This window comes from Chaetodon auriga, chromosome 12, assembly GCF_051107435.1.
Source record: "Chaetodon auriga isolate fChaAug3 chromosome 12, fChaAug3.hap1, whole genome shotgun sequence".
Lineage (NCBI taxonomy): Eukaryota > Metazoa > Chordata > Actinopteri > Chaetodontiformes > Chaetodontidae > Chaetodon > Chaetodon auriga.
This window is the reverse complement of record NC_135085.1, coordinates 21185548-21212366: the sequence shown is the minus strand read 5'-3', so window position 1 is coordinate 21212366 and position 26819 is coordinate 21185548. Positions and strand designations below refer to the sequence as shown.

Below are 26819 nucleotides of genomic sequence, written 5' to 3'. Positions count from 1 at the left end.
TATATCAACCACTGAGTATATTTTGATACTTTTACTTAAGAAACGTTTTGAATGCGAGGCTTTAACTTTTAACGGTATTTTTACAGTGTGGTACTTCTAATTTTACTTTTAAAAATATCTGAGCTCTTGCTCCACCAGAACTGGTTTCAGCCTTTTTAAAAATGATCCTCCTTTACATCTACTTCTAACTTGGACTGAACCACCAGACACTATTTGCAGGATGAAGGGTGCTGGTGATTTAGGCCCTAAACCCCTTAAATTTTAGGGGGTCAAAGCAAGAGAAAAACGGAGGTGCCTGTCACCTTTCATTCAACTAACCCTTCACCACAATCCTGACCAAGAAACCAGTTTTTCTGTATGTGGGAGTCTTTTCATGCAGCTTTAACCTACGCTGACTTGCAGCATGTGTTTAAAAGACACCTGAGTAATTGTTTTAATGTGTCCATTCCCCTGTGATGGTGCACAGGTGCACCGGGACTGGACCTCCGACTGCGCCGAGCCCGGGTCCGTCCCACTGCGCCTGCGTCCCGCGGCACGCTGGGAGACAAACAGAGCAGCTATTGTTAGCCGCGGAGCAGCCAGCAGGTTGTGTCAGAGTTTATCCCACACTCACCACCTACCTGTTGAATATTCACACCATTAACTTAAAAGCGAGGGTCGACTCGCTCGAGCGAAGTCAAATCTCAGGCGAGGAGAGGAAAAGTGTTCGCGGAGGGAAGGAAGGAAGGAAGGAACTGAGGAAAGAAGGAAGTAAATAAGGACAACACGACCGTTGAGCTTGGAACTCAACAGGTTAGCTAGTTCAATGTTATAGCAGCGGCTCGGACTTTTTTTTTTATTTTTCCACGTCGAAAAACAAACGAAGACAGCGACAAAATGCCATTGGGACCGTGGAGGAAGAAAAACAAATCGACGAAGGAGCATTTGGTGGAAAACGAGGAGGTCAGCGGCGGACACGCAGGTGCCGGGAGCTTGAGTAAATCCGCCGTGAACGGAGCGGGGCTCCCGCCTCCACCTGCCAACCTGCGGCCCAAACTGGTCTTCCACACGCAGCTGGCTCACGGAAGCCCCACCGGCAGGATCGAGGGATTTACCAACGTGAAGGAGTTGTACGCGAAAATAGCAGAGGCGTTTAAAATAAGCCCACCTGAGGTAAGAACTCACCTGTTGTTAAAAGAGAGAGAAAGACATGGAAGTGAATCAGTGTTCAAGCTCGGTTTCACTGGGAGTATGAAGTGCTCTAACAGATACACAGTGTAAACACACACGGAAAACAATTAAGTCCATTTACTCAAGCACTGTACTTATGTATCATTTTTTGGTACTTTAGTTGAGTATTTCCAGTTTACACCGCTTCATACTTAACTACATACGGTAGGGAAATTTGAGACTTTTTACCCCACTACATTTGTGACAGCTAGGTTCTTTTCAGATTAAGATAATGATATTATGGTAATCTTATGAAACACAATCCATCGTGAAGGATTAAACCAGTGCCTCCCAATCTTTTTTGGCTTGAGACCTCTAGCAGATAAACCCCAAATTCTCAGATGTCTGTGAGCTGTCAGCAATTTCACCAAATATAACGTTTCCTCTTAAAACCCTCACACATGGATTCATGCGTGTTTGAGGCCCAAAGAGATCAAATTATCAACTTTTTTATCACAATTGATAAATGCTAAGATGACAGAAACATCCAAATAATGAATGCAGCTTTGATTCATCACCTCACAGCCCCTCAGATTTATCTTGTGACCCTTAGGAGGGGGCCTGACCCTGACCTACATTACCTACCTTTATATAAAGTAATCCAAAGTAGTTCCACTTCAGCCAGCTATAATAATGAAATCCCACTTACTCACCGATGCATCAGTATCAACAATATTGTAAACTTTAATAATATCACAGTTATAGGGGCCATTTTCTGCAGAATGAGTGGTTTTGTTTGATACTTTAGTAAATCTTGCTGATAATACTTCTACTTAAGTACCTTTTTTTTTTAAATACTTTTACTTATAGTGGAGTATTTCTCCACTGTGTTAATGCTGCTTAAAGAATCTTTTAAGACTTCCTCCACCACGGCAAGTCGAATACCTGCAGTAAGGGCTTGGCTAAACATTTATAAGTGGCTTTACTAAGAGATTAGCCCCGTTATGGCCATTGAAAGTCAACTTTGATTGTCTCGTGTCGAAGCTATTTGGTGTTTGCAAAGGCACGCCTTGCTTGCACTCTGCCAGCCTGCACGCCTTCAACCCTTTAAGACTGAGGGAGATTTGTGTCTTACTGCGGTCACAGGATACCTGACAAATTTAATGTCGCATCTGTCTTTAGATACGTTTTTTTTAAAGCCCATCCAGCATCCAATTCCAGCGAGAAGTAAGAGCAAAAGCTACATGTGTACGAGGATGTCCTGAAAACAAAAGCAGGTTCTGTGGCCTACTCTCAGCCCAGCAGCTCCTCTAAGCTCTTCTTTTCAAAGCAAAGTGCGAGTGGCATGTTTGGCTTTTGTCAGCCTGAATATGACTAGGTAGGCCGGCGGGGCAGCCTGTTATCAGCCCTCTGCGCTGTCAGAGCTGCACACGTGAACTTCCTTCTCCTCTTGAAGCGCAGAGACACAGTGGCTTCATTCAGCAAGTGCAATAATTGGAAAGGAATTTCTCTCAGTGGCGTTGGTATACAGTGAAGCAGGACTTCATATGTGGATGTGCACGTGGTAAGTGGAGGGCTTTCTGATTTGATGTCAGAAAATATTCTTAATGAGCCTCGAACTCAGACTGGGAGAGCAGCCATTTTTCTTTGGCTGTTTGTTCCCTTGTGTCTATCAATAACACTCATTAGGGCTTTTCAGTCTCTGTCTAGACTTGCTTTAGTACAGAAACTGCCTTACGGCATGTTCTTTTCTATGACAAGCACAATACACTGAGGAGCTAAAGAGATTTGGGAGTTTAGCTGATTTTCAGCAGGGTGCGTTGGCAGACCTGATTCAAACCTCCCTCTCTGCAAGCGCTGGCATGCTGAAGCGTCTTTGAACAAGAAATCGATCTTGTACCAGCTGTAGCAGCATTTTGTGGCTGACCTCTGACCTCTCAGCAAAGGGGGACAAGAGAGGATCAGTACTAGAGGGATCAGTTAAGAATCACGTTGGCGTTTATCTTTGCAGTTGCCACATCACGACAAGAAAAAAAAACCCTGCTGAAATATGGCCTCAAAGCTGCCAAACAGGTAGCAGAGGAAAAATAACAACCCAAATGTCAACACACCAGTCCGTCCCATTAAGCAGAGTGTGCCACACTGGCTTTGTCTGACGTAGACTCAGAACGACCGTGTGCCACTGAGGATACTGGCTTCACAGACACAAAGCCCGATGTAGAGAGACAACCAGACGAACAGACGGACAGACAGACAACCAGACGGACAGACAGACGGACAGATGGAGTGCGGTGTGATAATATTAGTTGTTGGACTCGGCTGTTTTTGCCACAGGAAGTCCCTCACGTCCGGCTCTGTGGGCATAGCCTCAAATATAACCAGATAAGTTGTCCCAGCTACAACCAGAGGCGTCCCAGAGGACCCTGGGGCGCAGCTCTGCCCAGGGCCTCCTCCCTCCATAAACACCACAAAACCTCACTCTGCTCCCCGTGTGACGGCCAGCAAAACAGGCTTTTAGAGATACAGTCAGGAATTTTAATGGACACCTGAAAGACGCTCTGGCTTCTGCCAGTATAATACCCAGTGTTTGGAGGATACGGTTTGCAGGCAGGAACATCTCTGTTTGGGTTGACTGTCCGAACTCAGACCCAAATTCTACTGTTTTCTCATCGTGCTGAGAAGTGTTACGGATATTTTGTCCACTATCAGTGAGGGTAGACTAAATGTTCGAAGCACCTCTGTCAATATAACTCAACACGGTTCAGTAGCAGCACCAGCTGCTTAATTGATTAATTGAGAAAATAATCTGCAAGTTAATTGATAGTGAAAGTAATTGTTAGTTGCAGCTGGGTAGTATTTGAACAAACTGATACCAGCGCCAGTATGACACCCAAGTATCAGACTGTATCAGAACAATGATGTGTTCACCTTCACTTTGAGGGATATACACGTTTTTCTGCTAATCCTCCTCATTTAATAAAACATGCTAAACCTTTCAGTGCACCAGTGTTAAATGTTGTAGCAGAGCTTTCCCAAAACACAATTAGCACACTTCAAAAATACCTGACGAGTGAGCAAATAAACAAGACAGAAGAATCCAAGCATTTGATGTCAGCTGATAGTTTTTGATACTCAGAGCTGGAGAGGCATTATTAACCAGCACAGAGGGCCAGAGCTCGACCCTACCTGTGAGCGTTTGGTGAAGAATGATTGGACGGTTCAGTTATTCATTACAAAACTGTCAGATGCAGTCTGGACTCAAAATGTGCTGAGAGGACAAATTTCCCACTCAGCATCCGACACATCCGCCATCTGTTGTGGCTCTCGTGTAGACTTGATCCGTTAAGCAACTGAGCTGAAAAAAACATATTTACATATGAAAACATCTCACAAACAGCTGTAAATAAAATGAGGTTAACTAAATATGAATCAGTCAATGCTAGCATCATTCATTTTCACAGCGTGGAGGCAATTCTTACGTAGAAGTGATGAAGACCTTTTCCCTCAGACGTTACGCAGCCACACCTCCCAGATGCTGCATTCAAACACTTGAGTCCAACGTCAGTCCCGTGGCATTTTGTGATTAAGATGTGGTAGATTTAGTGAAATAAACTCTCAGCTGTTGTCTTAATAATAACAGACAGATCTAAATGTCTGCTGTGAAGGCGCTCGTCATTAACACCCACTGAGTTGCTGCCCTGTCACGCTGCGCCTTCAGTTTAACTCTCCTAAGTGAGTGAATTGGAGGACGGAATAGTTCTGGATGGATCCACCCTGACACCATAGCTGTGGTTGTTTGTAAACCAGTGGCTCTGAGGTTACATGAGTGCATTGCTGAGCCCGATATCAATTATGTAATGAACAATGGAATTGTCGTCCTTGTGCTAATTTCCCCCAATAGGCTTCACATTTCCTTTTTTTTTTTTTTTTTTTTTTTAGGTAGAGGGAGTGCTTTTTAGGCTTTGTCAGACAGAGCAGTGCCGAGTGGAAAGTAGTATCGTAAGTGGTAATCCGTATGTTAGACTGCAGCTCAGAAAGCAGAACTGATGGAGGGAAATTTGTCTGCGTCAAATAACCTGCGTCTCAATCATAATGGCAGCAAACACAGCCCAGCAGACGCACACGTATCATGCAAACTCTGTGTTATCTCGGCCAGCGTGACGTGACTGTACCGCTGGCGTGTTCAGATGAAGAGTGGGATCTTTTTATGTGCTCGTTCTGCTCAGGTCAAAGTCTGGTTATTGGCCCCACAGCTGCACAGTTCGAGGTGTGGCTCTGCGACTTTGCCTCTTGTCCGATGCAGCTCACCAGAAAGCTCGGGGCCATTTGCCTATAGTTTGAATATGAGGGGCCGTGGTCATGTGACGGGACCTACGCGTCCTGTTTTCGTTTGGCCACTTCCATGTTTGCAGCCAGACATTTCTTAATCTTGGGAGGATTAGGTGAAACAATCTCATTTGATGGAGCCGTTTGTGTTAACCGGGCTCCTGCGCTCCTGTGAAAACCAAGCGAGCGCCCAGATGAACTCCATCTAAGTTTCTGCAGATGTAAATGTCACATACTTCAGGTGAAATGTGCTGTCTTAGGTGGGTTTTTTTCTTAGTATGTGCACAATGTTAAGTGAGGGCTTTTCTCATCTATCATGATAAGAGCAGGAGGAACTTCTTATGAGAACCATAAATCCATTTTGAGCTCTGAAACAACACCCAGCTCAGTTCAGCAGACTCACTTTGTGAACCCATGATTGGATAAAGGATATCAATGGACTCAGGAACTCTTTATAAAACTGTGGCCTGTAAACACAGTTCTTTTGTAAATGATTGAATTCTGGATTTATTTAGGGTTTACACAGCATCCCAACTTTTCTGGAATCAGGATTATAAAGATTAATATATCAGTAAAGGTAGAATTTATGTCTGAGCTGTTATTGGCTTACAGATTTTATGGTTGTGCCTGATAAAGTGCCCTCTGTGAGTATATCACAACACAACATAAAAACCAAATGGAAGTTGAATTCACTGACTCGAACTAGAACTTCAGCTCTTCATTCTGTTAGTTTACAATTCAAATTTGTTCATAATCATGAACCAGGATGACTGAATTGTGTACAGCAGTAACTAAATGCGTTCATATCTTCATCACAGTGAGCTGATACGCAGAAATATCATCACGCAGCCTCCATCATTTCACAGCAACTAACAATTATTTCATCATCAGTGAATGTGTCAGTGATATTTTTTGTCTTTAAAATGTATGAAAACAGTAAAAAAAAAATGTTTTTTCAGAGCCCAGGCTGATAAACAGTCCAAAACCCTGAAGAGATTCAGTTTGTTATCACTTCCAGTGATATAACAGAGAAGAGCTGCAGCCAGTGGATGCTGGACTCAACTCAAACGCTGATTGATTTTCATCCTCTGGAAACGTCTGGAAACCAATGCCTGGAAATGAAAAAAACATGCTGAAATGTGAAACACAACAACTTTGTTTCCAGAAAGGCTCATCGGTGTTTGGCCAAAGGATGCAAAGCAGCGCTGTGCTCTTTCCAGTCCATGATTACTGGGATTATTGTATTAGAAAAGAAAGCTGATGTTTTCCTTCCTCTGTCGTTTTTTTGCTTTTTCACTATAGTCTTAAATGACTGATTCCCTCGCGTGATATAAATTGGCCCAGTCACATTACATTAGTGCTTAATAACATGTTCTGACGTCGTGCTGCAACATGATTCCAGTCAACATGTGGTTACCAGTAAATGTGCTTCAGTACACGTGACAAGCAAATGAGCGTCTCCCAGCGCGACTGTGCAAATGTGCTGCTAACGAGGAGTGTGTGACGCTGCAGGTCCCAGGTGTGTGTGTGTGTGTGTGTGTGTGTGTGTGTGTGTGTGTGTGTGTGTGTGTGTGTGTGTGTGTGTGTGTGTGTGTGCGCACGCGCGCTCTCGTCACTGACTGGACTGGACCTGTTTTTATAGTTATTGAGGTTTACCAGCAGCGATGCAGAGGAAAGCCTCGTCGCGGCACCACAGCCAGCAGAATGACGTCAGCACGTTTTCAGAGGCGAGTCCAGGTGTCCGTCAGTCCCTCTGAGGGTCGGTGAGACGACCTCCGGTGCATCAGCTAACATCTGTTGTCACCTGTCTGGGATGGTCGTGCTGATGCATCTGGACTTTGGTTCTAATTCAGGCTTATTTTCAGGAACTTGTGTCTCATGAAGGAAGTGAGCGTAGCGTAGTTTTCATGGAAACGCATCCTGTCAGACGAGTCTGCTCCTGGTCAGGTTAGTTTTCCGGTTTAGCTTCACCTCAGGCTGAGTCAGTGTCACAGAGATTACAGCTGGTATTAACCTGCAGCTTTATTCGAGGTGTAAATGATCGGAATGTGACCGGATTTGCCGGACCAAGTCTGGAGGCGGTCTGGCTCGCGTTGTGTTTGGATCTTAGGTCGGTGTAAACGCATCCCTACACAACAGAGCACTGATACAGATGTTTTTAGGTCGTTCTTCAAATTCAAAGAGTGAGCAGGTGAGGAGGATGAAAGAGACACGACCCTAAATACTGATTATAAATCTATTCTGTGCAGTGAAAGCACCAAAAGATTCAGCAGAACGAAAGAAACATCCCATCAGTTTGCAGTACATATAAAACTGATCACACTTTGATACAATCTGTGCTTCTTATGTACTTAACTCTTAAGTGTCTGCACAGTCCTCCAGTCAGCCTATTAGACTGCAGTTAAAGGTAATGAACATCTTCGCCTCACAGTAAGCAACACTGACACAAGACTCTCTGTGAAACACAAAAACAGGGCAGACAGCCAGTTTGAAGCTATTTAAACAGTAGTTTCACCATGTGGACGCTGTCACACACACAAGCCAAGTATCAAACTCCAGCTGCTGGAGAACTTAATCTTATTACTCTGCTATAAAATGAATATCCTGACAGTGGTCCAATGTGATACTGAGTTTCACATCACGTTGCATCTTGTACATCAGGTGCTGTACTTTGATTTTCAGCTCATATCATACAGATACAATTAATATCACTCATACAAGGACATGATAACAACGAACTGAGCCAGCAGCCCGCTGCCAGAGTCCTCTTGCTTTGTTTTGTTTTGTAATCTGTTTTCTTCGTTGAAGTGATGAAACATGTTCGTTTCGGTGAGTCTGTGGGCCTCTTCACGCCGCTCTTCACACCCCTCAGGTGTCACTCTGAAGCATCTCACATCCGCAGTCAGGTAAATGATTAGGCCGGCGTAAACGCTGATCACTGCGATATCCTGTTGAAAACGGAGCCATGCCACAACACACACAGCTTACATCAGCATATTTTCCGTTAACTATTAGATAGGCTGAAATAACAGCAGGTGAAGACAGGAAGTGAGTTCCACTGTAAGCACGACGTTCACGCCTCAGTCTTCCTGACCCTCTTTTCTGCCATGACTGGATCCGTGGAAGAGGCTGCGAATGGACAGCGGCTCAGCTGCCAAAGGAACAGGTTTCTCAAGCTTTCGGTCAACAGCGTTTTAATGCAGGAGAATAATGGAGAGGGAGATCCAGCCTGTGTTTGTTCAGCCTTCAAACGCAGGCAGGAGAAGTGATCTCTGTGGAGCACACGAGTAGGCGGAGATCTCCAAGATTCAGCACTCATACTCGTATGATTATAAAATTGTATAATCCCTTTTGTTTTGTTAAATGGCAGTCTATTTTTAGCATGAAACTGCAGTGAAAAGTTAGAAGAAATTACTTGAAATTAGTGACTCAGATTCTCCTTCGGGTGGTGAGACAGGCTGAAACTGACAATCTTAATGATTATTCTTTGATTAATCACTTTGTTTAGAAGTGCTCTCCAGAGCTCCAGGTAACGTTTCCAGCTGTAGTCATTAAAAGTGAAGTAATGAACGCTGAAAAACAAATACATTTTATTGTGTTCGGTCGGCGTAGGTGGTGAGCAGCAGCCGTCCAACAGTTCAACATGCTTCTCTGACAGCAGGGGAAGAAGTATTCAAAATACCTCAGAGGTGCACTACATGAGTAAATGTACTCAGTTACGTTCGACCACCGTGCTCTGATGGATTACTGATGCGTCTGATCTCGGTGGGCTTGGCTGTGTGAGGCTGCGAGTCCAACCTCACAGTCAAGACGAGGACGTCTTCTGTCCGCCAGTAAACATCCTGAAATGAAAATATTTGCGAGAAAAAGAGAGTTTGTGTCCAGCATGCACTGCCGCACTGGAGGCGCTGGCACCTGGAAGACGAACACGTAATCAAGAAGTGATTGTGTGTGTTTGTGGTGGAGACTCTGCAAACACGAGGAGCGGATCAAGAAGCTTTTATTAAACCTGACGAGTGTGTTTGGTTCAGCTCCTCCTCAGGCCCAGCTCACGAGAAAAGGTTGTATTTTCACAGGTCGGGACACTTTTCTGGAAAGAAAACATCATACAAACTGATTGAACAAAGGGTGTTTTTCTATGTCCTTAAACGTGTCTGGAGCAGATGCTTATTATTGTATGTCCTGGAAAGCGTAATGATCTCTTCATTAATTGCGTCCATTATAAAATGCTGCAGGGAATCATCCATTTACACAAGTTAGTACATGATTATTAGCTCCAAACTCCATTTCAAATCAGGTTTTGGTTGTTCTTTTTCTCCGTTCATGTGTTTTTATTCCTCTTTTGAGAGCACTGACCCGTGAGTAGCTCCATCTCGGGTGACACTGAACAGATTGCAGCGCCTCCCCTTTCGCTTGCCCCTCCATGCGGTTATCGAGGTTCTGGTCAGCGTGGCGCAGGCGGTGGGAGGTGCAGTATGTGTCGACATGAGTCAGGCTGTCAGAGGCGAGGCGGTCGCTTCGCCGCAGCGTGTGCACAGCGCTGCTCGCTGCATCCCAGCTTCGCCCGGCGGTGTGAGCACGCTGCAGCTGTCAGCCCAGCAGGAGGAGAGGAGTGCTGAGAGCTGCTTAATGCAGTCGGCAGCCTTGGTAACCGAGTGTAGGCGTCCGCTGCTGTTCCTCCCACTCGCTCCTGGGCAAAGCCCTGGCCTTGGGGCGAGGGGGGGGCAAGAGGGTGAGCCTGTTATGGAAAAAGAGAGGAAGACAGCCATCACTTCAGATACAGTACACCCCTCCCTCGCCTCAGACATTGCCTCCTCTTCTCCTCTGTACTCTCTTTGCCCTGCTCCTCTAGCGGCCTCCCTCCATTATAACCCAGTCTTTTATAGTCTGGTAACCCAAGGCAACGCATGAGGCCATGTCTGCTAATGTGAGCGAACAGCGCCTGTTGGTACGCAAGGGAAAAAAAAAAAACAGGCCCAAACAAGGCAGGCTTGGCTGCCAGAGCCTGATTGGTGCACAAAGGTCATCCTCCTGAAGAACCAGCATGAATCAATCCCTCTCTACCCGGAAGTTAGCCACTAAATCCTGCCTCGGTATTTCTCAAAGCCCTGCCAGGAGGCTGATCCCGCAGAACAAGCTGGATGCAGACCTTCATGTGGGCACAGCTGAGCGGTTTTATCTGAGTAAATACAAAAGAAAGCAGAAGTTATGAAAAGCTTCCCTGTCTGTCTCTGTGACTTAGAGCGGAATAAATGATTCAGGTCCCGGGTTTCACTGTCCAGCCTCTGTGTAAAGGGCTGTTAAACCAGGCCACTTGTGTATCACATTGCTGGCTGATCACATTTCCCTCCCTCCGTCCTGCCAACACATGGCAGCTGCAAGGTGTGAAGCCAGATTTCAACGTTTCTGGCACAGGAGTAAAGGTCATTTCCCGGGTTTACTTCGTTACGGCTGGTTCGGCCACAGGACCGAGAGTTCAGCTGTGTTAGACGCACACACGCAAGACGCCGATGAAACGGCGAGGTGGAAGAGGCGTAACTGCATCACGTGGCTGCTGCGATAGAGACGGAGCTCCCTGATGAGTCCTGTGTTTAGCACAGCGCGGCGGCGCTCTGTCATCTGCACTCAAACGCTTTTATTTTTGAATCTGGCTCAGTTTTCAGACTGTGACTAAAAACGGGTTTTTGTTTTTTGGATTGTGTATTAAAGAAGCAGACATTTCTGGGGTTTTCCTTCACCATAGGACCTCTTGTCCTATTGAGACAATTGGCTAACAGGCCGTTTAATTTAGTGTCTAGAAGCGTTTATATGTCAGTGCTGTAACTTATAAGTATGTGTATCATATCTGCTTGCTGCTTGTCTGCATGTGCACAGATCCTGTTCTGCACCCTCAACACCCACAAGATTGACATGGACAAGCTGCTGGGGGGCCAGATCGGCCTGGAGGATTTCATCTTCGCCCACATTAAAGGGATCAAGAAGGAGGTGGAGGTTCACAAATCTGAAGATGCTCTGGGCCTCACCATCACCGACAACGGCGCCGGATACGCTTTCATAAAGGTGAGAGGAAACGGGTCCTCTCGCCTTGAACACACCAACACCAGCCTTCATTTCCAAGTCACAGACCAGTCGAGTTACGCAACAGAATAAGTAGAAATACTCGAAGCGAGGTAGACGAGGGGATTAATTGAAATTAATTGAGCTGAAGGAAAAGCAAAACATGGAGCCTGTTTTTATATAACATGGGTTTAAATAACTGTTAGGTAGGAAAAAGCAGCAGCCATGAGGGATTACAGGAGGGATCCTTCAGAGACCTTTTTCTTAGAGAGTAAGGTCATTTTCTTTACCCAGAAACAGCCTTTGCATTGCTCTGCTCAAAGCCACTCACGATGATGTGAGCCTCATCAACTTATTGATCAATCTTCTGTTGTTTAACGAGTCAAATTATCACCTAATCATCTTTCAGTTTTGCTGCCGTTAGAACGTCCTGTTTGCATGACTGTCATGTTTAAAGTCGTTTTCTTCATGTTTAAAGTCATTTTGCTTTCATAGTGAGATTCTAATTCATCTCGGTATGTTGGCTCTGCGGCTGCAGTCGGGTCTAATGAGCTTATTTGGTCTCAGTCATCTCACTCCGCCAGAACAAAGTGCTCACATGTGCCATCATGTGATGCTGAAACGGCACTGCATCCTGATTACCTGACAGCGTTTGTGACAGGCTGAAGCTGCGCTCAGTGTCGTCGTATCTGAACTATCGAGGAGACGCTGCATCTTCAAGAGGGCGTCAAACCGGTCGCTTAAACCGGTTCACTGATTCATTCAGATTTAAGCTCGGACATCTTCGTCTACATGAAGTAGAAAAAGTCTGCGTGGAGCTCAAGCTGAAAAAAACCAACAAAATGAACTGAAATGAAAATGTTCCTTTTAGAAAATTTCTTCCTGTGGAGAAAAAGACCAGGAAACCATCATTCACAGTGAACAACCCTCAAACCCTCAAACCCTCAAACCCTCAAACCCTCAAACCCCGTGCAGCGCAGGCGCTGCTCAGCTGGCTCATCGGATATATTTGCATCACAAATGTTTGTTTCCTTTTTTAAAGCTTTTGAACTCTCGCACAGAAACAAACAGTGTTCATTTAACTTTGCACAGAAGCATTTTTAATAGCTATTTCTGTTTCTGGTGGTTTCTGGTACGACATGATGAAAGAGCAGATACAGTGCAGTCGTTAAGTGTTGCCCAGGACGTTTTGTACACACACACACACACACACACACACACACACACACACACACACACACACACACACACACACACTCTTGGTTTGTTTGCTGCTTGGTTTTGGTCTGTGTTTTTTTCTTGTGTTGCCTGCAAAAGCCTTTCAAACAAAGCTCTTTCCACTGTATTTGCCTTCTTTAATCCGTTCTGTCCTCCGTCTGCACGGCAGCGTATCAAAGAGGGCAGCGTTGTTGACGGGGTGAAGGTGATCAGTGTGGGCGACCACGTGGAGAGCATCAACGGACGCAACATCGTCGGGACGCGGCATTACGAGGTCGCCCGCATGCTCAAAGAGCTGCCCAGAGACAGGTCGTTCACCCTGAAGCTGGTCGAGCCGATGAAGGCCTTCGGTGAGTGAGATGCTGAGAAAACGCAGGTGCATCCACACGTCACATAACCGAGCCCGATGGTAAAAAGGCCGACAGATTCAGCTTCAGGATTCAGATGCTGGACACATACATACATACGCAGTGTCATGACTAACAGTATAATAACATAACATAATACTGTTTAATCTCCGATTGGCAGATATGCTCGAGCCCAGGTCAAAGGGCACCAAACCTCCCAGTGACAACAAGATCGGCACAGGGAGGGGGACCCTGAGACTTCGCTCCAAGGGCCCAGCCACTGTGGAGGAGGTGAGCCTCTCTGGATTCCACAACTCGAGTTCACAAGTGTCACACACACGTTTGTGTCGTGGATGTCCGGAAAGACAGACCCTAACCCTAATAATTTAAATTTGCCGCATGTTACTTTGAGCATCCTGGGAAGTGTCGTGCAAGAACAGAACAGCAGCAAAACGCAGTTAAACCGAGGAGCCGAGTGACTGAAACTGAGTTGTTGGTGTTTTGCAGCCGACAGAGTTTGAGGAGAAGGCGGTGAAGAAAGTGGACGACCTCCTGGAGAGCTACATGGGCATCAGAGACAATGAGCTTGGTGAGTGTGAAGCAGCATCAGCCTGAGACTCAGTGTGTTGCCTCTGCATTTAGTCTCATGCACAATAGTTATCTGAGGTGATTTGCTCAGTGTTTGTAGAATCCATGATTTTATGTCAGAGGTCTTAAAGAAAGTTGTTAATGTCTTGCATTCTGGTTAAATTTGAGTGGTTTTGTTCATATTAATTAAGACTAAATGATTAAATAGCTAATATCCTGTTTCAGCCAAGTGCTTAAGCCTCAGTTAGTCCTGTCTGTGACCTCAGTCTGTGTGCTGGTCCAGGATTTAGTCACATACGCAGAACCCGGGGGGGGGAAACAAAACATTTTATCATGCAGCCGCACTCTGCACTGTGGAAATATTGGTTTTAAACATCTGTTTCGCTCCGGGCAAACATTTCATCATTCAGGACAGAGAGCAGAGCACTGAAACCATGAGAATATCAATGAAGATTCAACCAGCTGCTGGATCACAGATCAAAACTAGGTGAAGAGTAACGGTTTTGTAGAGTGAACGCTGTGTGCTGAGTCACAGACGGGGACGGCCGTCAGTACAGGACACCATCTCGCTGTCAGACCATCAGGACGGGAGCTCGCTCACGAAAAGCTCCTCGGTCACACAGTGAAGTGTTCCTCTCTTCCCTCCACAGCTGCTACGATGGTCGAGGTCGGCCGCGACAAGAAGAACCCGGACGAATTCGCCATGGCGCTGGACGAAACCCTCGGGGACTTCGCCTTTCCCGACGAGTTTGTCTTTGACGTCTGGGGGGCCATTGGAGACGCCAAGCAGGGAAGACTTTAAGTTTGCTCCTGCCTCCCCGAGACACACACACACACACACTCTCACACACACACACTCCTTCCCCCGACTCCCCTCTTAATATCCTCAGAAGCAAACTGGACTAACTTCCAACCCGCACTAACGGGGGGCGGGTGAAGTGTTTTAGGTGTAGCTTTGCACTCAGATGGAGCGTCTTAAAGCGTCGACTTCACAGGAGGAAGTTAACACGTCAGCGTTTCAGGGTCGTCTTGTAAAGATACCTGTGAAATGTGGAGTGGTTTCCACCGGCGGACCTGCCTCCTGCACGCTGAGGACTTAACGATTAATTCCAGATGTTGTGTAAACCTTTAGCAGACCCCCTTCGAGACGCGATCGCGTGACGCTGCTTTCCCGTCAGAGCAGCGAACCTAGTCAGCGGTGGTCTATTACACTGGATGTGAAATGGTATGTGCACACCTCAAATTCGAAAGCAATCACTGAGTTTTAATCACACTTTGTAGCTGTGTCGTTTTGAACATACAGATGTTATCACACGGCTTTTTATAGGCTTTTTTTATATGTGAAGTGCTGCTGATTTTACAGCAGCAGCATTGTGTAATTAGTGTAATTATAGCGATTGTAGCAATATTTCTCTCTCAAGCTACCTTTTTATCTCCCTCCCGTCTTTAAAAACCTTTGAAATGACCTCACAGATTTGCAGCTTTCGGCCACGTTCACGTCACGACTGTTCGTTTACTTTGTGATTTTCTTGAAATTCTTCTTTTTGTGCCCTTCCACAAACGAGCTTGAGCCTTCCATCCATCTGCGAGAGACGGAGCAATACAGAGTTTTATCTTCAAATGCCTTAGGCTCGACATTCCACCAACATTCCTTATGTTCCTCATGTCTTTGTAGCCCGTTAGCGCTGCTAACGTGTCGTGAAATGAGGCTTGTTCAGAAATGCGCGCTTATTATTTTCCTGTAATTTATTTTACCATGAAAAATCATTTGCTGTCAGACATTTTCGCTCTGAGACGAGGCTCAGCATGAGAGAATGTTCTTTCCTAAATAAGCCATGTTGAAGTGGGATCAATTGCAATTCAGCGTCTTCAATAAATGAACTGGCACCGATGTGAGTGCACTATTTAAATCACTGTCACACTGAATTTAAATAGTGACTTGATTTGTGTCGTCAGCAGTTGTATGTTGTTTGACAAACCATAAGGGATTGATGTTGTTGGACAGACGACAAATTTGATGTACTGTTTACAGCTGTGTCATGAATACATCTGGCTCACGATGAAGTGACATGAAATAAACACAAACGACTCAGTACAACAAACTGTATTTGCACACTTGGCTGTGTACGTGTATAAAATACATCAAGACACTTAACCAACGTTTCCATCCCTCATTCAGTTTAACGAGGCTGGTTTAAGAAAAGAAAAGGTGTAGTGTTACGTCACAAGCAGCAAAACAAAGTCAGAACAGGAAAAAACATACAGCTGTTACAGAGTTTACACAGATTGGCAGGTTCAAAGGAACAACATGGACGACAGAGCAAATCACGGTGGAGCGCTCGTGAATATCGTCACAGATATAATTAACATACTGCAGAGGATCTTTGGAAGCACATTACTGAAGGTGTTAAATCTATCCTGACTAATATGAGGTGCTGTGTCATTGCTGTTGGGGGTGGGGGGACATAACTCTACTGGTTAAAATGGATTCCACAGTCCTGGACAGCGTGACTGCAGCTTTCATGGCCGCCGAGCGACAAACAAGGCAAATGACTCGAAAAACTTGGCAAATTCCAGATGTGACGTTTCCATCCAAGAGCAGCGAGAGTGAGTGTTACTGACGGTTAACTTGGCTAGCTTGAGTTGGTTATAATCCTCTACAGACAGTAAATGGCGTTTAATCAACAGTAGATTACAAATGTACACGTTTTAAAACCGACAGGGAAATGAGCCGTCGTGTTCATACAGGACAAACAAATCCTCCAGCACCTGTTAACGGTTGGCTTGGTCTGCTCAGTGAGGTGGACCCCACTGTCTAAAGTGTGAGTACAAACAGTGAACGGGGTTGTTTGGAGACGTGGGGGGGGGGGGGGGTCGAGGAGGTGTAGCCCTTACAGCCTGACGCCCGTTTCCGCCGCCTCACAGCTCGTCTCCAGTGTGACCCTGCTTGAAGGCATCGCCCGTCAGCTTCTCCTGCGCCTCCTTCATACTGGACACAACTGAGGCAACAAGGGGAAAAAAAGACGCCATGAGTGGTTTTCTTCAAGAGCCAGTAGCAACGTCACATTTTTCCACATGATAATCTGCATGCTTACCGTGCTCTGCGTTGCTGTAGAAGTACTTGTAGTTTGGATTTCCGTTCTTGTTGGTGATTTCAGGATGGACTTTGCCGCTGGGATCTGCGAGGGTGTAAGAAGAGTCCAATCAAAGGTTTGCAAGTTAAGATCCAAACAACGTCAGGATGTAACAAGCCATTGTTTTCTTAATGAATTAATCTGACAAACATTTTCTCCACTGATTATTTGGTCCATAAAATGTTAGAAAATGGTGAAAACTGCTTCTAAAAACTCTCCAAAGCCTGATGTAGCATCTTCAAATTTCTTGTTTTGTCCAAAATCCAAAAGGTATTACATTTATTATTGAAGAAAAAGAATAAAAACAGCAAATATGAGCATTTGAGAATGTGGAAGAGGAACATTTTGGGCACTTTTGCTTAAAAAAAGACTGCAGGTTATTCTTTGTTAACTAAATGATTAACCAACTCGTCGTTTCAGCTTTAAAATTGTTAGTTGTACCACAGTTTAACACCTCATACAGGTGATATCTGAAGCCACTTTTCATTGGTCCATTCAAAGCTCGACCGCTTCTACCTGCTATTTATTCTTCTACCACCTGGAAAGATGTGGGCTGTGCCTGTTTATTCTTTTTATCTCTGCTGCCCAACATTCACGGCAGTTAATTTACTAATCCTTGATTAGTCGTCTGCTTCCACGTGTTCCATGAAATTCTGCAAAGGATCAACGCGTTGACCTTTTCACTCACTGAGACAAAAACACGCCACTGAGACGTAAATCCAGGCAGCTGAAACTATCAGGCAGAGAAAGAGTAACTCTACGATCAGGGATCCCACAGTGTTTACATGAGCCCACCCCCCCGTACCGAGGAAAAGAATCCGAGGAATGTATCCGCCATCTGGGCTGAAGGCTTCGTCCTTTGGCTCCTCCTCATCCTGTTCAAATACGAGACATCTCATCATTTAGACGCGTGGGAACAAATCCCATCCGCCTCAGGACATACGTACGGCCCCGTCGGCTGACAGTCAACACGTCACAGTTCATGTTTGCTGGGAAATGTCACCGACGTTTCCTTACCTCCACGTTGATCATGACAAAGTTGTGTGCAAGTTCAGGGATTTCCTTGGATTCGGCGAATTTGGGCTTCAGTGCTGACGGAAAAGCAGCAAAATGAAATTCATCGTTAGCTTGCGTTGCCATTAAATCATAAAGACTATCACAGTTTGAAGTCATTCATCTAAAGGCACGCGTCTGCGTTCCCAGCAGCGCCTCCAGACCCAGAGTCAGACCCGGGATCAAGCCTTTAAGATTCACTTCATGTTTGAAGGACTTGTCCACGTCGTAGAGGGTAAACAGAGGAGAGGCTTCATGTTTATTCATCTGCTTTGTGTTCTGTCTAAACACAGGTGTGGCTCAGGCCTCACTATTACAAGTGGACAAACACAGTCAGACGCTCTTTCTCCCAGCAGCATGTCGTGCTGTTTTATCGTTAGTTATCCCATTTAAAACTGACGTACAGGGTCAAGGTCGAGGTCAAATGAAGGCGCTCTGAAAAGCACAGGTGTGAATAATTAAACTGCTGCTTCAGTTTCAGGCTCCTGTGTTGTTCACGCTGGCTCACTGTCACACTGTCACGGCTTACTGAGCTTCACCTGCAGTGACGGGTCAAAATTCATGCTGCAGAAAGATGATGACGGCCATCACTGTTCACCGTTTGAAGGAGTTGAAGGTGTCTTTATTGACACTGAATGGGAGAACGATTCAGTTGACTGTTGCACCTGAGTCACTTTTACATGAAAGTCACAACAGCGATCTAACCAAGTTGAACCGAGTTGAACACCCAACATCGCAGGCTGAGTTTTCTTGTTATGTTTACGTGTCATTTAGACTCAGGCGTCCGGCACATAATGGATTGATTCAGACATGAGAGGACAGCTGCCAACCCTGAGGATTTTATAAAGAAAGCCAGTGAACATTGTTTTACCTTTGCAGGCTCCACACCAGCTCTTGTGGATGATGAGCATGATTGGCAGCCCGCTGTCAACACAGGAAGAAACAGAGGTCAAGTCTTTACCATCAAACATCTGATTACAGGAACAACTGTCGCAAACACAAACATAAAGTTACAGCAACGTGTTACCTTTGAAGGTAACGTTAGGTCAAAGCCTCTGACGGTAACATGCCCGCCTGCTCCAGGCATGAGTGCAAACGTAGACAAAGGGGATTTCTTTAAAAGCTCTTTTAGGCCTCGGGGCGACGCTTCTACAAAAGATTACAGGAAGTATGAACTCACCTGGCCTCCGCTTCCTTCTTGCCATCATCCAGTGTCCTCCAGTGGATGTTATCTCCAAACCCTGCAGGGGAAAGAATCACTGAGCGCACCAGCATTGTGTAACCGGTATTACATTTCAACAACAGGGTGGGTCTGTCCTAAATACACAATCTATAGAAAGAGCTGTGAGGAAATACAAAGGAATGGTGGTAATTTAATGTGAAGCTGCAGGGACAAACAACTCTGCTCTGTCACCTCCGTCCTGCATTTGAAGGATGTTACATGTGCATCTTACTGTCTTTCCATTTTTTTTTTTTTCAGCCATTGCAGAGGCAGCCGCTGCACGGCGTGTGGATTTTATCTTAGGTAACATTTCCTGGTGTGACGACTGTACATTTACAGTATGTGAAATGGATTTCACGATAAAAATACACGTGCATTCATGAGAAGCACGTGTGCATGCAGTTATAGTTCAAGACCTACATTTCACAAGCAGGTGGCCAGGAAAAGAAAAAAGACAATTAAAGGCATGTTTGTGGTGTTATTTCTATTAGTGAAGGCAAATTAAATGTCATCTTCACATTATGAGTGTGTGTTTGCTTAAAGTTCATCTTTTCTAAAAACAAAAGTTGGTGAAACTGAAAGCAGTTTTAATCATTTAGCAGAAATTATGACTAATCCTGACTTCATCATCTTGAGTGTATTTTCCTCCTCTAGTTACAAACAAAATGTACCAATCAGAGCTGCGTGCCAACATTAAGTACTAATAGTACAACATCTCTCGGCTTTACTACAGCTTATAGAGTTCTTTTCCATTTATATCTCCGTCATATTCACATCTTCATCCATATTTCTAAGCTTCTAATCTATGACAGTAACACTGATGCACCTGTCTGTAATGCGTGTCTATTTTAAATGAAGCATTTATGTGGGCTATTTACATATTAATGTTATTATAAATACTAAACATCTTTGGCATAAAAATGTCCTTCTGGAAGAATAAAGTTTTGTCTCATATTAATGCAAGCTCAAGGAAAATAGCTTGTCTGTAAAGTGACGTTAGTAGCAAAATAAGTTAGTTAACCTGAAAAATTGTAAATTCAGAATGATGTGTGGCTGACTGAGCGCCGTCATTAAAGCACCTGTCCAGGTCGTAGACTTTGTGATCCAGGATGCTGATACAAAGACTGCTAGCTCTCCTCTGGCGGTCGTACCACTATCAATGACCGAGCTCTGAAGCTACACACTGCTATCCGGCTCCTGCTAGCTTGTTTTTATATTAACTCAAAATATAGACTCACCTTTCCCGCTGGCTGCTTCGACGAGCTCTTGAAAATACGTCAAAGACAAGAAAACCTGCAGAGATGAAAACAAGGCGACTCTCATTAAAGATGTTTGCATTTTGACTGGCCCTTTTCCACACAACTACGGCTAGAAGCGAAGCTAATTGCAGCGACTGGTCGTGAATCAGGGACCCGGATATTCAACCGTTCCATTTCACAATAAAAGTCTGTCCAATGAAGTTGCGAAATGCTGCGTCCCCGTGTGCGCGCGCATGTGCGTCAGTCGCCTCCTCCCTCCTCCTCATGCTATTGGACAGCAGTGACTCATTTTCCATTTTTGGGGCCGTTCACGTGACGTCACATCCATGCAACCGCGTGCTCCCCTCTGTAGCTTCAATTGGTGAAGTTAGACAATGAAATATCGGAAAAGTTCCGGAAGCCTGAACGAAAACTAAAGTTTAAAAGCATTCAAATATAGAAAAAGAAATATAATCAGGTATTTTACTTTATAGATCTCACTTGAACATACTACAACATGTATCTTTGTTTCTTGGCCATTAATATTTTTCGCGTATAAGTCTAAATCGCACTGTTATGTGAGTCATGCCGAATTAATACGAAAATTTTAATGGGAAGTATCTCGAATTACCGCTGCTTGACGTGAGTTTAAGGTGCACTGCTTCAACCTCATTAGTGGCGAGACCAGTTCAACTGACTGTCAGATAATCCCTGTGAGAAGGTAAAAAAAAATATTTAATTTTGTGCTTAACATTCGAGCCGATTTGTTTAGTCAGATTTGAAGTTATCGTCTGCTATTTGCCTTGCCAGGAACAACAATACAGTTCGTTTATCTTGTTTCTTTAGCCACAATGCTAATATTAGCTAAATTAGCCTTCCAGTTAGCAACCGAACTAGCCACGGTTATCCGAGTTAGACATACATGTCATGTTAGAATTTAATTTCCAGGTATTTTCTTTATCTATCCATTCAATCCATGGTGGTCATTGTCGTCGGGATGACTTCAGTATAACTGTCAGCTGATCTGTTAGCATTCTGCTAGCTCAGTGCTAATGTATGGAAATGTGTTGTAGCTGTGATTGCCTAACTTGCATGTTAACTGTGACCGTAGCATTTCAACAAGTAGCTAATCACATGCGCTCTGCTACACTGCGTGTTGATTCTTACTGTGAAAACCTGTGCTTTCTGCTTGTGATCTGATCCTATGAAAATCATGAGAACAACATAATGTTCAAGTTGTTAATGTTGATTTCCAAACAGAACACTATGAATCAAGAGAAGCTCGCCAAACTTCAGGCACAAGTCCGGATAGGTGGGAAGGTAGGTCTGCCACCATGTTTTTGGACATATTATTCAATATCTAATCAGTCTCGGTGCAATGCCCAGTGTCAAAATCCCAGTCAGGGCTTTCAGTTCTGTCCTATCATTTGCTCAGTTTCTCATTTTAAGGAGTGTGATGGTATTCAGCATCTGCCAAGTCTTTCTCCTGACCTCAGCATTCCCTTTATGGGCCACAGCATTGGCCCCGTCATCTGTGGCCTCTGGGGCTTTGTTCAAATGCATTGAGGTCTTCAGCCACACACTAGGTGGCGTTATTTGTTATTTTAGCTCTGACACAAGCCTTTTTGCCGTTTTCCAGGCTGCCCCATTTGCCTTATTTTGTATTTTATCACAAGCAGTCAAGAGTTTTCAGTCTTGGGCATCCAGCATATAGGATTACTTGCTATTTGAGTAGTAAAAGCAAAATGTGTTATGGATCTCTTTTAGAAAGAAAGGAGGTCATTGATGGGTTTGACTTCTAAGAATTCAGAATCTTGTGTTCAGATAAAGTGGAAGAATTGGAAACAGCAAAAATGAAGTGTCAGGGAGCAATTTTCTGTCCTGTAAATGGTCTTACAGTTTTCCAGATCTCTTTAACATACAGTCTTATTTCTAATCATAACAATAAAGGCTTTTTAACTTTCTGTACTTACAGGAAGCAGCACCACTTCCATATACATTAAAAAAAAAAGTCAGATGTGACCCAGTGGTTTAAAACTGTATTTGACATTTTGGTTAATTCGTCTTTGTAATCCTCCTCTGACACCCACACCTGTTCTTTCCTCAGGGAACCGCCCGCAGGAAGAAAAAGGTTGTTCACAAAACGGCAACAGCTGATGACAAGAAACTCCAGGGCTCTCTGAAGAAGCTGGCAGTGAACAACATTGCAGGGATAGAAGAGGTGAGCTGACAAAGGAGAACTCATGTGTTTGTCGTACTGTAGCTGAGAAGAGGAAAGATAAAGGACAGGGAGAACCCAACCAAAGCCTTCTCCAATCATGTCCTCTGGTTTATTTTTAGCGCTTTTATCCAACAAGCTCCCACAAGGTGTTTCAGATAAATCAAAGCACTAAAATCAGATAAACGTGAGGATGAGACACTAACCTGATGCTCAGAGTTTATTTTGTCTCATTCATTCATGTTGTAGCTCGATTTATCTTTTGTGTTTTACTGTGAATAATTAGAATTGTTGAGACGCTCACTGCAAAGAAGACGACGGCTGCTTTCTCAGCTGAAAGTCCAAACCAAGGTTCATGTTTTTGTTACATTGCACACATTTGATCCGGTTTGGTTTCATACTGCAGTCATGTTAGCAGACTAAAGCGCTTCACGTATGTCTTATGACCTCGGTGGGCTGGGTCTCCCTGTATGTGTCATTGATTAGTTTGTAAACAGCGTGCATCTGACGCTGGCGTGTTGTCAATTCATCGAGTATCCTGCTGTCACCATGTGAATTAATAAAGAAACATTAATTAACAGATTAATTTCCTTCTGTTGTAACTATAATAATATTAGTACATTACTACCAGCAGCACCAACTTCAAGTGCAGCATTCAGGACTAGTTCAAACTCACCAAATGAACGTCCTCAACCTCTGTCTCTCGCTCTCATCCTCTCTGAAAATACCTGCACAGCGTCAGTGTTTTTATGACCTTTTCCCAGTTGCCTTTTTATAACCTTGTCAGACCACATTTCACAGCTTTTTGCTTTTTTTAAATCCAAACCAAGGGACAAAGGATGGAGGGTGTTGGCTTTTGAAGCAAATAGGTGATTTTTGGCTGAATAAATGAAAATGGTGCAGTTAAAATTGATGCACAGCTTTGTTTTCCATGTCAACTTACCCCTTTTTAGTTTAATAGTTGTAATGTGAGTGTCACTCAGTGCATCACCTTTGTGTCAAAAACAGACAAAAATTAATGCAGGTGTGAAAACATGAAGTACCACTGATAAAATCTTGTCTGGCTCTAAATGCGACAGTGTGTTTGGTTCTTTTTTCGCAGGTGAACATGATAAAAGATGATGGGACAGTGATCCACTTCAACAACCCCAAAGTGCAGGCGTCTCTGTCCGCCAACACCTTCGCCATCACCGGCCACGCCGAGACCAAGCAGCTGACGGAGATGCTGCCGGGCATCCTGAGCCAGCTGGGAGCCGACAGCCTCAGCAGCCTGCGGAAGCTGGCCGAGCAGTTCCCACGGCAATGTGAGCACACGCACAAAAACACACGCACCTGAACGCTCGCTGTCACAGTATCGGGGACAGTCTTTGTGCAGCAGTGTTTTGTTTGATGAGAATCACAAGAAAAGAGATCAACAAGGAGTGCGAGGAAAGAGCAAAAACCACAACAGAGACAACTGCAGCCACATTAGCAAAGATAAAGAAATGCAAGCTTCGTGGAATTTCACAATAAGATTTTTGCAGAAAACGCTGCAACGTTTGTTATCCTGAGTGCAGACTTGACTTTTGATTCATTTGTTTTTTTATATTTTGCAGCAATGGACATGAAAGCAGTGAAGGAGGAACTTGCAGAAGAAGAGGACGACGATGTACCAGGTAGATGCTTCCTGCTTTCATTCACTGAGAGCATGTCAAGTGTTGTTCATCGTGCTTTACGATAAAACATTGTCTGTTCAGTGTCACCTTCGCAGATTTTTCTTATGGTTTGTATCCAAAACACCACATCTGTTCAGGGAAGTGTTGCTATTTTGCCGTCAAAGAAAAGAAGGACTCTGCTGTGTTCGGCTTCAGATCGTCTTATCTGCTTCCTTCTTCTCGAGCTCTTTATATCAGCTCTCCAGTTGTAGGATGTTAGATAATGTCTTTTGACAATAAAGGATGAAACTCACTGTTTTCACAAACTGTTAGTGTCACTTTCATCAAATCCTGCTCGTCTGCTCCCCAGAACGACACCTTGACGCGCTTTGTTGTTTTCTGTCTCACAGATCTTGTGGAGAACTTTGATGAAGCCTCAAAGAATGAAGCCAACTGATGAATGCTTTTTCCTCCATCAACCGTTTTATTATTGTTATTTTTTACCTCCTTGCGGACTCACAAAGGGCATTTCCTCTTGTGGGGAAACGGTTGTTAAAGGTGCGATGCATCCTCTCCGGAGACGTGAACCGCTTCGGGTTCGCCTGCCACAACGACACAACAACAACATGCAGATTCAGTAGTTTTGATTTCAGTAGGCTGTGGACACGCCGAGAAACGAGGACTCAGACTGCTTTAGAAATAAGCTTTCTACATGATTAAACATGACTAGTATTTAAGAGATTGTATATTAAAGTGAGTGGTGAATTCACTTTACATCATAGTGGTGATTTATGAATTTAATAAAACATTTTTGGGCTATTGTTTTCTTTATTTCTTGACTTTTCAGACTTGTTTTGACCACGAGAAGAATGCTTGTCGCCTCAGTGGCAGCTAATGGGGAAAAAAGTACCTGGTAGAGGCCTTTATATGTAAAGTATTTGTAACTGATGCTCATTTTATAAATAGAACAAGAAGCTTATAAAAAGCCCCACAGTGGGCCTCTTCCTGTACACTTCCTCGAATTCATAGATATGAGCTGTTGTGTCGTAACTGTGAAGGGTAAATGAAAAGTTTCACTGCCAACGAGCACAGTTTCATTTTAAAACAAAACTTTATTGAGTTAAAACTGCACAAATGTTTAAATTTGGCATCAGTTGGATAAAGGATTTGCACCAAAATGAAAGAGCATCAATCAACAGTGGAGGAGGAAGAGTTCATATTGTTATTATATATGTTATTCACATTATATACTACGGAAGTCCTGCATCTGAAATTTGACACGCAAGTACAGTATTTAGGCAAAATGTACTTGAAGCATTCAAATTTGAAGTACTTCCTATGCAGCAGAATGGCCATTATAAGTGTTATTATTCATTGTTAACTATTAATTTCAGCTGTCAAATGTGGTGGAAATGAAGGTTTCTGACATGTAGTGGAGTACAAGTGTGAAGTAGCAGAAAAAACCGGAAATATTAGGGACAGGCTACTACAGGCTCTGCTGTAGATCACTTTCTGATACATTTTACCTGTGCTTTAATTCTTATTTTTGTCTGTCACGGAAAATAAATTATTTTATTACATCACAAAGGGTTCAGCTTGGGTCAGTCTCATCACTGAGACTTTGTAGTTAAACTCTGATTGGGCCTGTAAATGAGGAGGGGTCAGCAGAGTTTGGGTGGGTGGTACACATCACTACATGCCCACCAACGCTGTCACATCCCGTTTCATTGATCACCTCTGACGCTCCTCTGCTGCATCGTGCTGATCAATGGGCCGCAGCTCATCCTCTGTGCAGCTGCTAAGGTCTGACAAGGTTACCCGGGATGAATGTGCCATTTTGGCTCATGCGTGTCGTGCCGTAAGCAGGACGGAGCCGCGGACCCGCCCCGGGGCTCAAGCACACCACCTCCAGCCCCGTTTGAGCCAAAATGTCCCTGCTGCTACTGCTGCGGCTGCGGCTGGACCGCAGCACAGGACCTGGATGAGCTGAGCCGCTCCACAGCTGCGGCAAGTCAGACAGTGACAGCCGCATCAAAACCGGAAACTATGCGAAGTCGCTTTGAAAATAAGAGCTGATGAACAATATTGGTGTAGGGATGATTGATTAAATATTGCCTGTGGAATGTAGGAAACAGGCTGTATTTCTGATAGTACCGTGCTTGTATACCATTATGAGGTATTTGTGCTTCAATTTTATGTTACTCTATACCTGTATTTCACCATATGTTAGAGGGAACTATTGTACTTTCGCACCAGTAATAAAAATCCAATAAAGAAATAGATAATAAACTGTTAATAAACAGTATACTGGCTGCATAACTACTTTCACTTTTGATACTTGAAGTACATTTTTCTAATAATATTTGTTATGTTACATGTTTAAGACATAAAATATAGTAATTTGTGTCTGATACTTTTTTTTTTTTTTTTTTTTTTGCATAAAAATGTTCAATTACGTAGTTATTAGTTATTAAATTACATCCAGTCATTATCCCTGTGTGAAAAATACTGAATCTATGAAAATGCAGACATTGTTCATTTTCAGACTTTAACTTACTGGACACAAGATGCCTCCTACTCCACTGACAAGTCCATCTTCAGTCTATGTGAACTGGAGGTTACACATCACACCTGT

General features: G+C 44.1%; 3 protein-coding genes across 4 annotated transcripts; 2 read left to right on the top strand and 1 right to left on the bottom strand.

Annotated features, from left to right (window-relative positions):
• Nucleotides 1-516: 516 nt before the first annotated feature.
• On the top strand, nucleotides 517-15838 carry gipc2 (GIPC PDZ domain containing family, member 2). Its single transcript, XM_076745327.1, has 6 exons — nucleotides 517-1152; nucleotides 11350-11535; nucleotides 12920-13100; nucleotides 13279-13388; nucleotides 13605-13686; nucleotides 14336-15838. The coding sequence occupies exons 1-6, from the start codon at nucleotides 877-879 to the stop codon at nucleotides 14485-14487; spliced, it is 987 nt and encodes a 328-aa protein (XP_076601442.1). The 5' UTR covers nucleotides 517-876; the 3' UTR covers nucleotides 14488-15838.
• Nucleotides 15775-20532, bottom strand: txndc12 (thioredoxin domain containing 12 (endoplasmic reticulum)). Its single transcript, XM_076745328.1, has 7 exons — nucleotides 20333-20532; nucleotides 19053-19113; nucleotides 18744-18796; nucleotides 17837-17910; nucleotides 17625-17694; nucleotides 16781-16864; nucleotides 15775-16684 (listed from the first exon to the last, which is right to left on the bottom strand). Exons 1-7 carry the CDS (start codon nucleotides 20430-20432, stop codon nucleotides 16605-16607), a joined length of 522 nt encoding a protein of 173 aa, XP_076601443.1. The 5' UTR covers nucleotides 20433-20532; the 3' UTR covers nucleotides 15775-16604.
• Nucleotides 20533-20974: 442 nt separating this feature from the next.
• On the top strand, nucleotides 20975-25001 carry LOC143329347 (transcription factor BTF3 homolog 4-like). Of its 2 annotated transcripts, XM_076745191.1 has the most exons (6): nucleotides 20975-21053; nucleotides 21593-21652; nucleotides 22440-22553; nucleotides 23653-23854; nucleotides 24146-24205; nucleotides 24595-25001. In XM_076745191.1, exons 2-6 carry the CDS (start codon nucleotides 21599-21601, stop codon nucleotides 24639-24641), a joined length of 477 nt encoding a protein of 158 aa, XP_076601306.1. In that variant the 5' UTR covers nucleotides 20975-21053; nucleotides 21593-21598; the 3' UTR covers nucleotides 24642-25001. The 2 variants fall into 2 exon arrangements, with proteins under 2 accessions (XP_076601306.1, XP_076601305.1); XM_076745190.1 differs by lacking the exon at nucleotides 20975-21053 and having other exon boundaries at nucleotides 21575-21652.
• The last annotated feature ends 1818 nt before the right edge of the window (nucleotides 25002-26819 follow it).

What these genes read in the sequence shown, in the direction of transcription:
- txndc12 (XM_076745328.1), bottom strand. Translation starts at nt 20,432, where the DNA reads ATGCAAACATCTTTAATGAGAGTCGCCTTGTTTTCATCTCTGCAGGTT. An exon ending in CGAAGCAGCCAGCGGGAAAG is followed by an intron (nt 19,114 to 20,332) that starts GTGAGTCTATAT and finishes TTTCCCCTGCAG; the next exon opens with GGTTTGGAGATAACATCCAC. An exon ending in CTGGTGTGGAGCCTGCAAAG is followed by an intron (nt 17,911 to 18,743) that starts GTAAAACAATGT and finishes CTTTTCCGTCAG; the next exon opens with CACTGAAGCCCAAATTCGCC.
- gipc2 (XM_076745327.1), top strand. Translation starts at nt 877, where the DNA reads ATGCCATTGGGACCGTGGAGGAAGAAAAACAAATCGACGAAGGAGCAT. An exon ending in TTAAAATAAGCCCACCTGAG is followed by an intron (nt 1,153 to 11,349) that starts GTAAGAACTCAC and finishes GCATGTGCACAG; the next exon opens with ATCCTGTTCTGCACCCTCAA. An exon ending in CCGGATACGCTTTCATAAAG is followed by an intron (nt 11,536 to 12,919) that starts GTGAGAGGAAAC and finishes TCTGCACGGCAG; the next exon opens with CGTATCAAAGAGGGCAGCGT.
- LOC143329347 (XM_076745190.1), top strand. Translation starts at nt 21,575, where the DNA reads ATGTTGATTTCCAAACAGAACACTATGAATCAAGAGAAGCTCGCCAAA. An exon ending in ACATTGCAGGGATAGAAGAG is followed by an intron (nt 22,554 to 23,652) that starts GTGAGCTGACAA and finishes CTTTTTTCGCAG; the next exon opens with GTGAACATGATAAAAGATGA. An exon ending in AGAGGACGACGATGTACCAG is followed by an intron (nt 24,206 to 24,594) that starts GTAGATGCTTCC and finishes TCTGTCTCACAG; the next exon opens with ATCTTGTGGAGAACTTTGAT.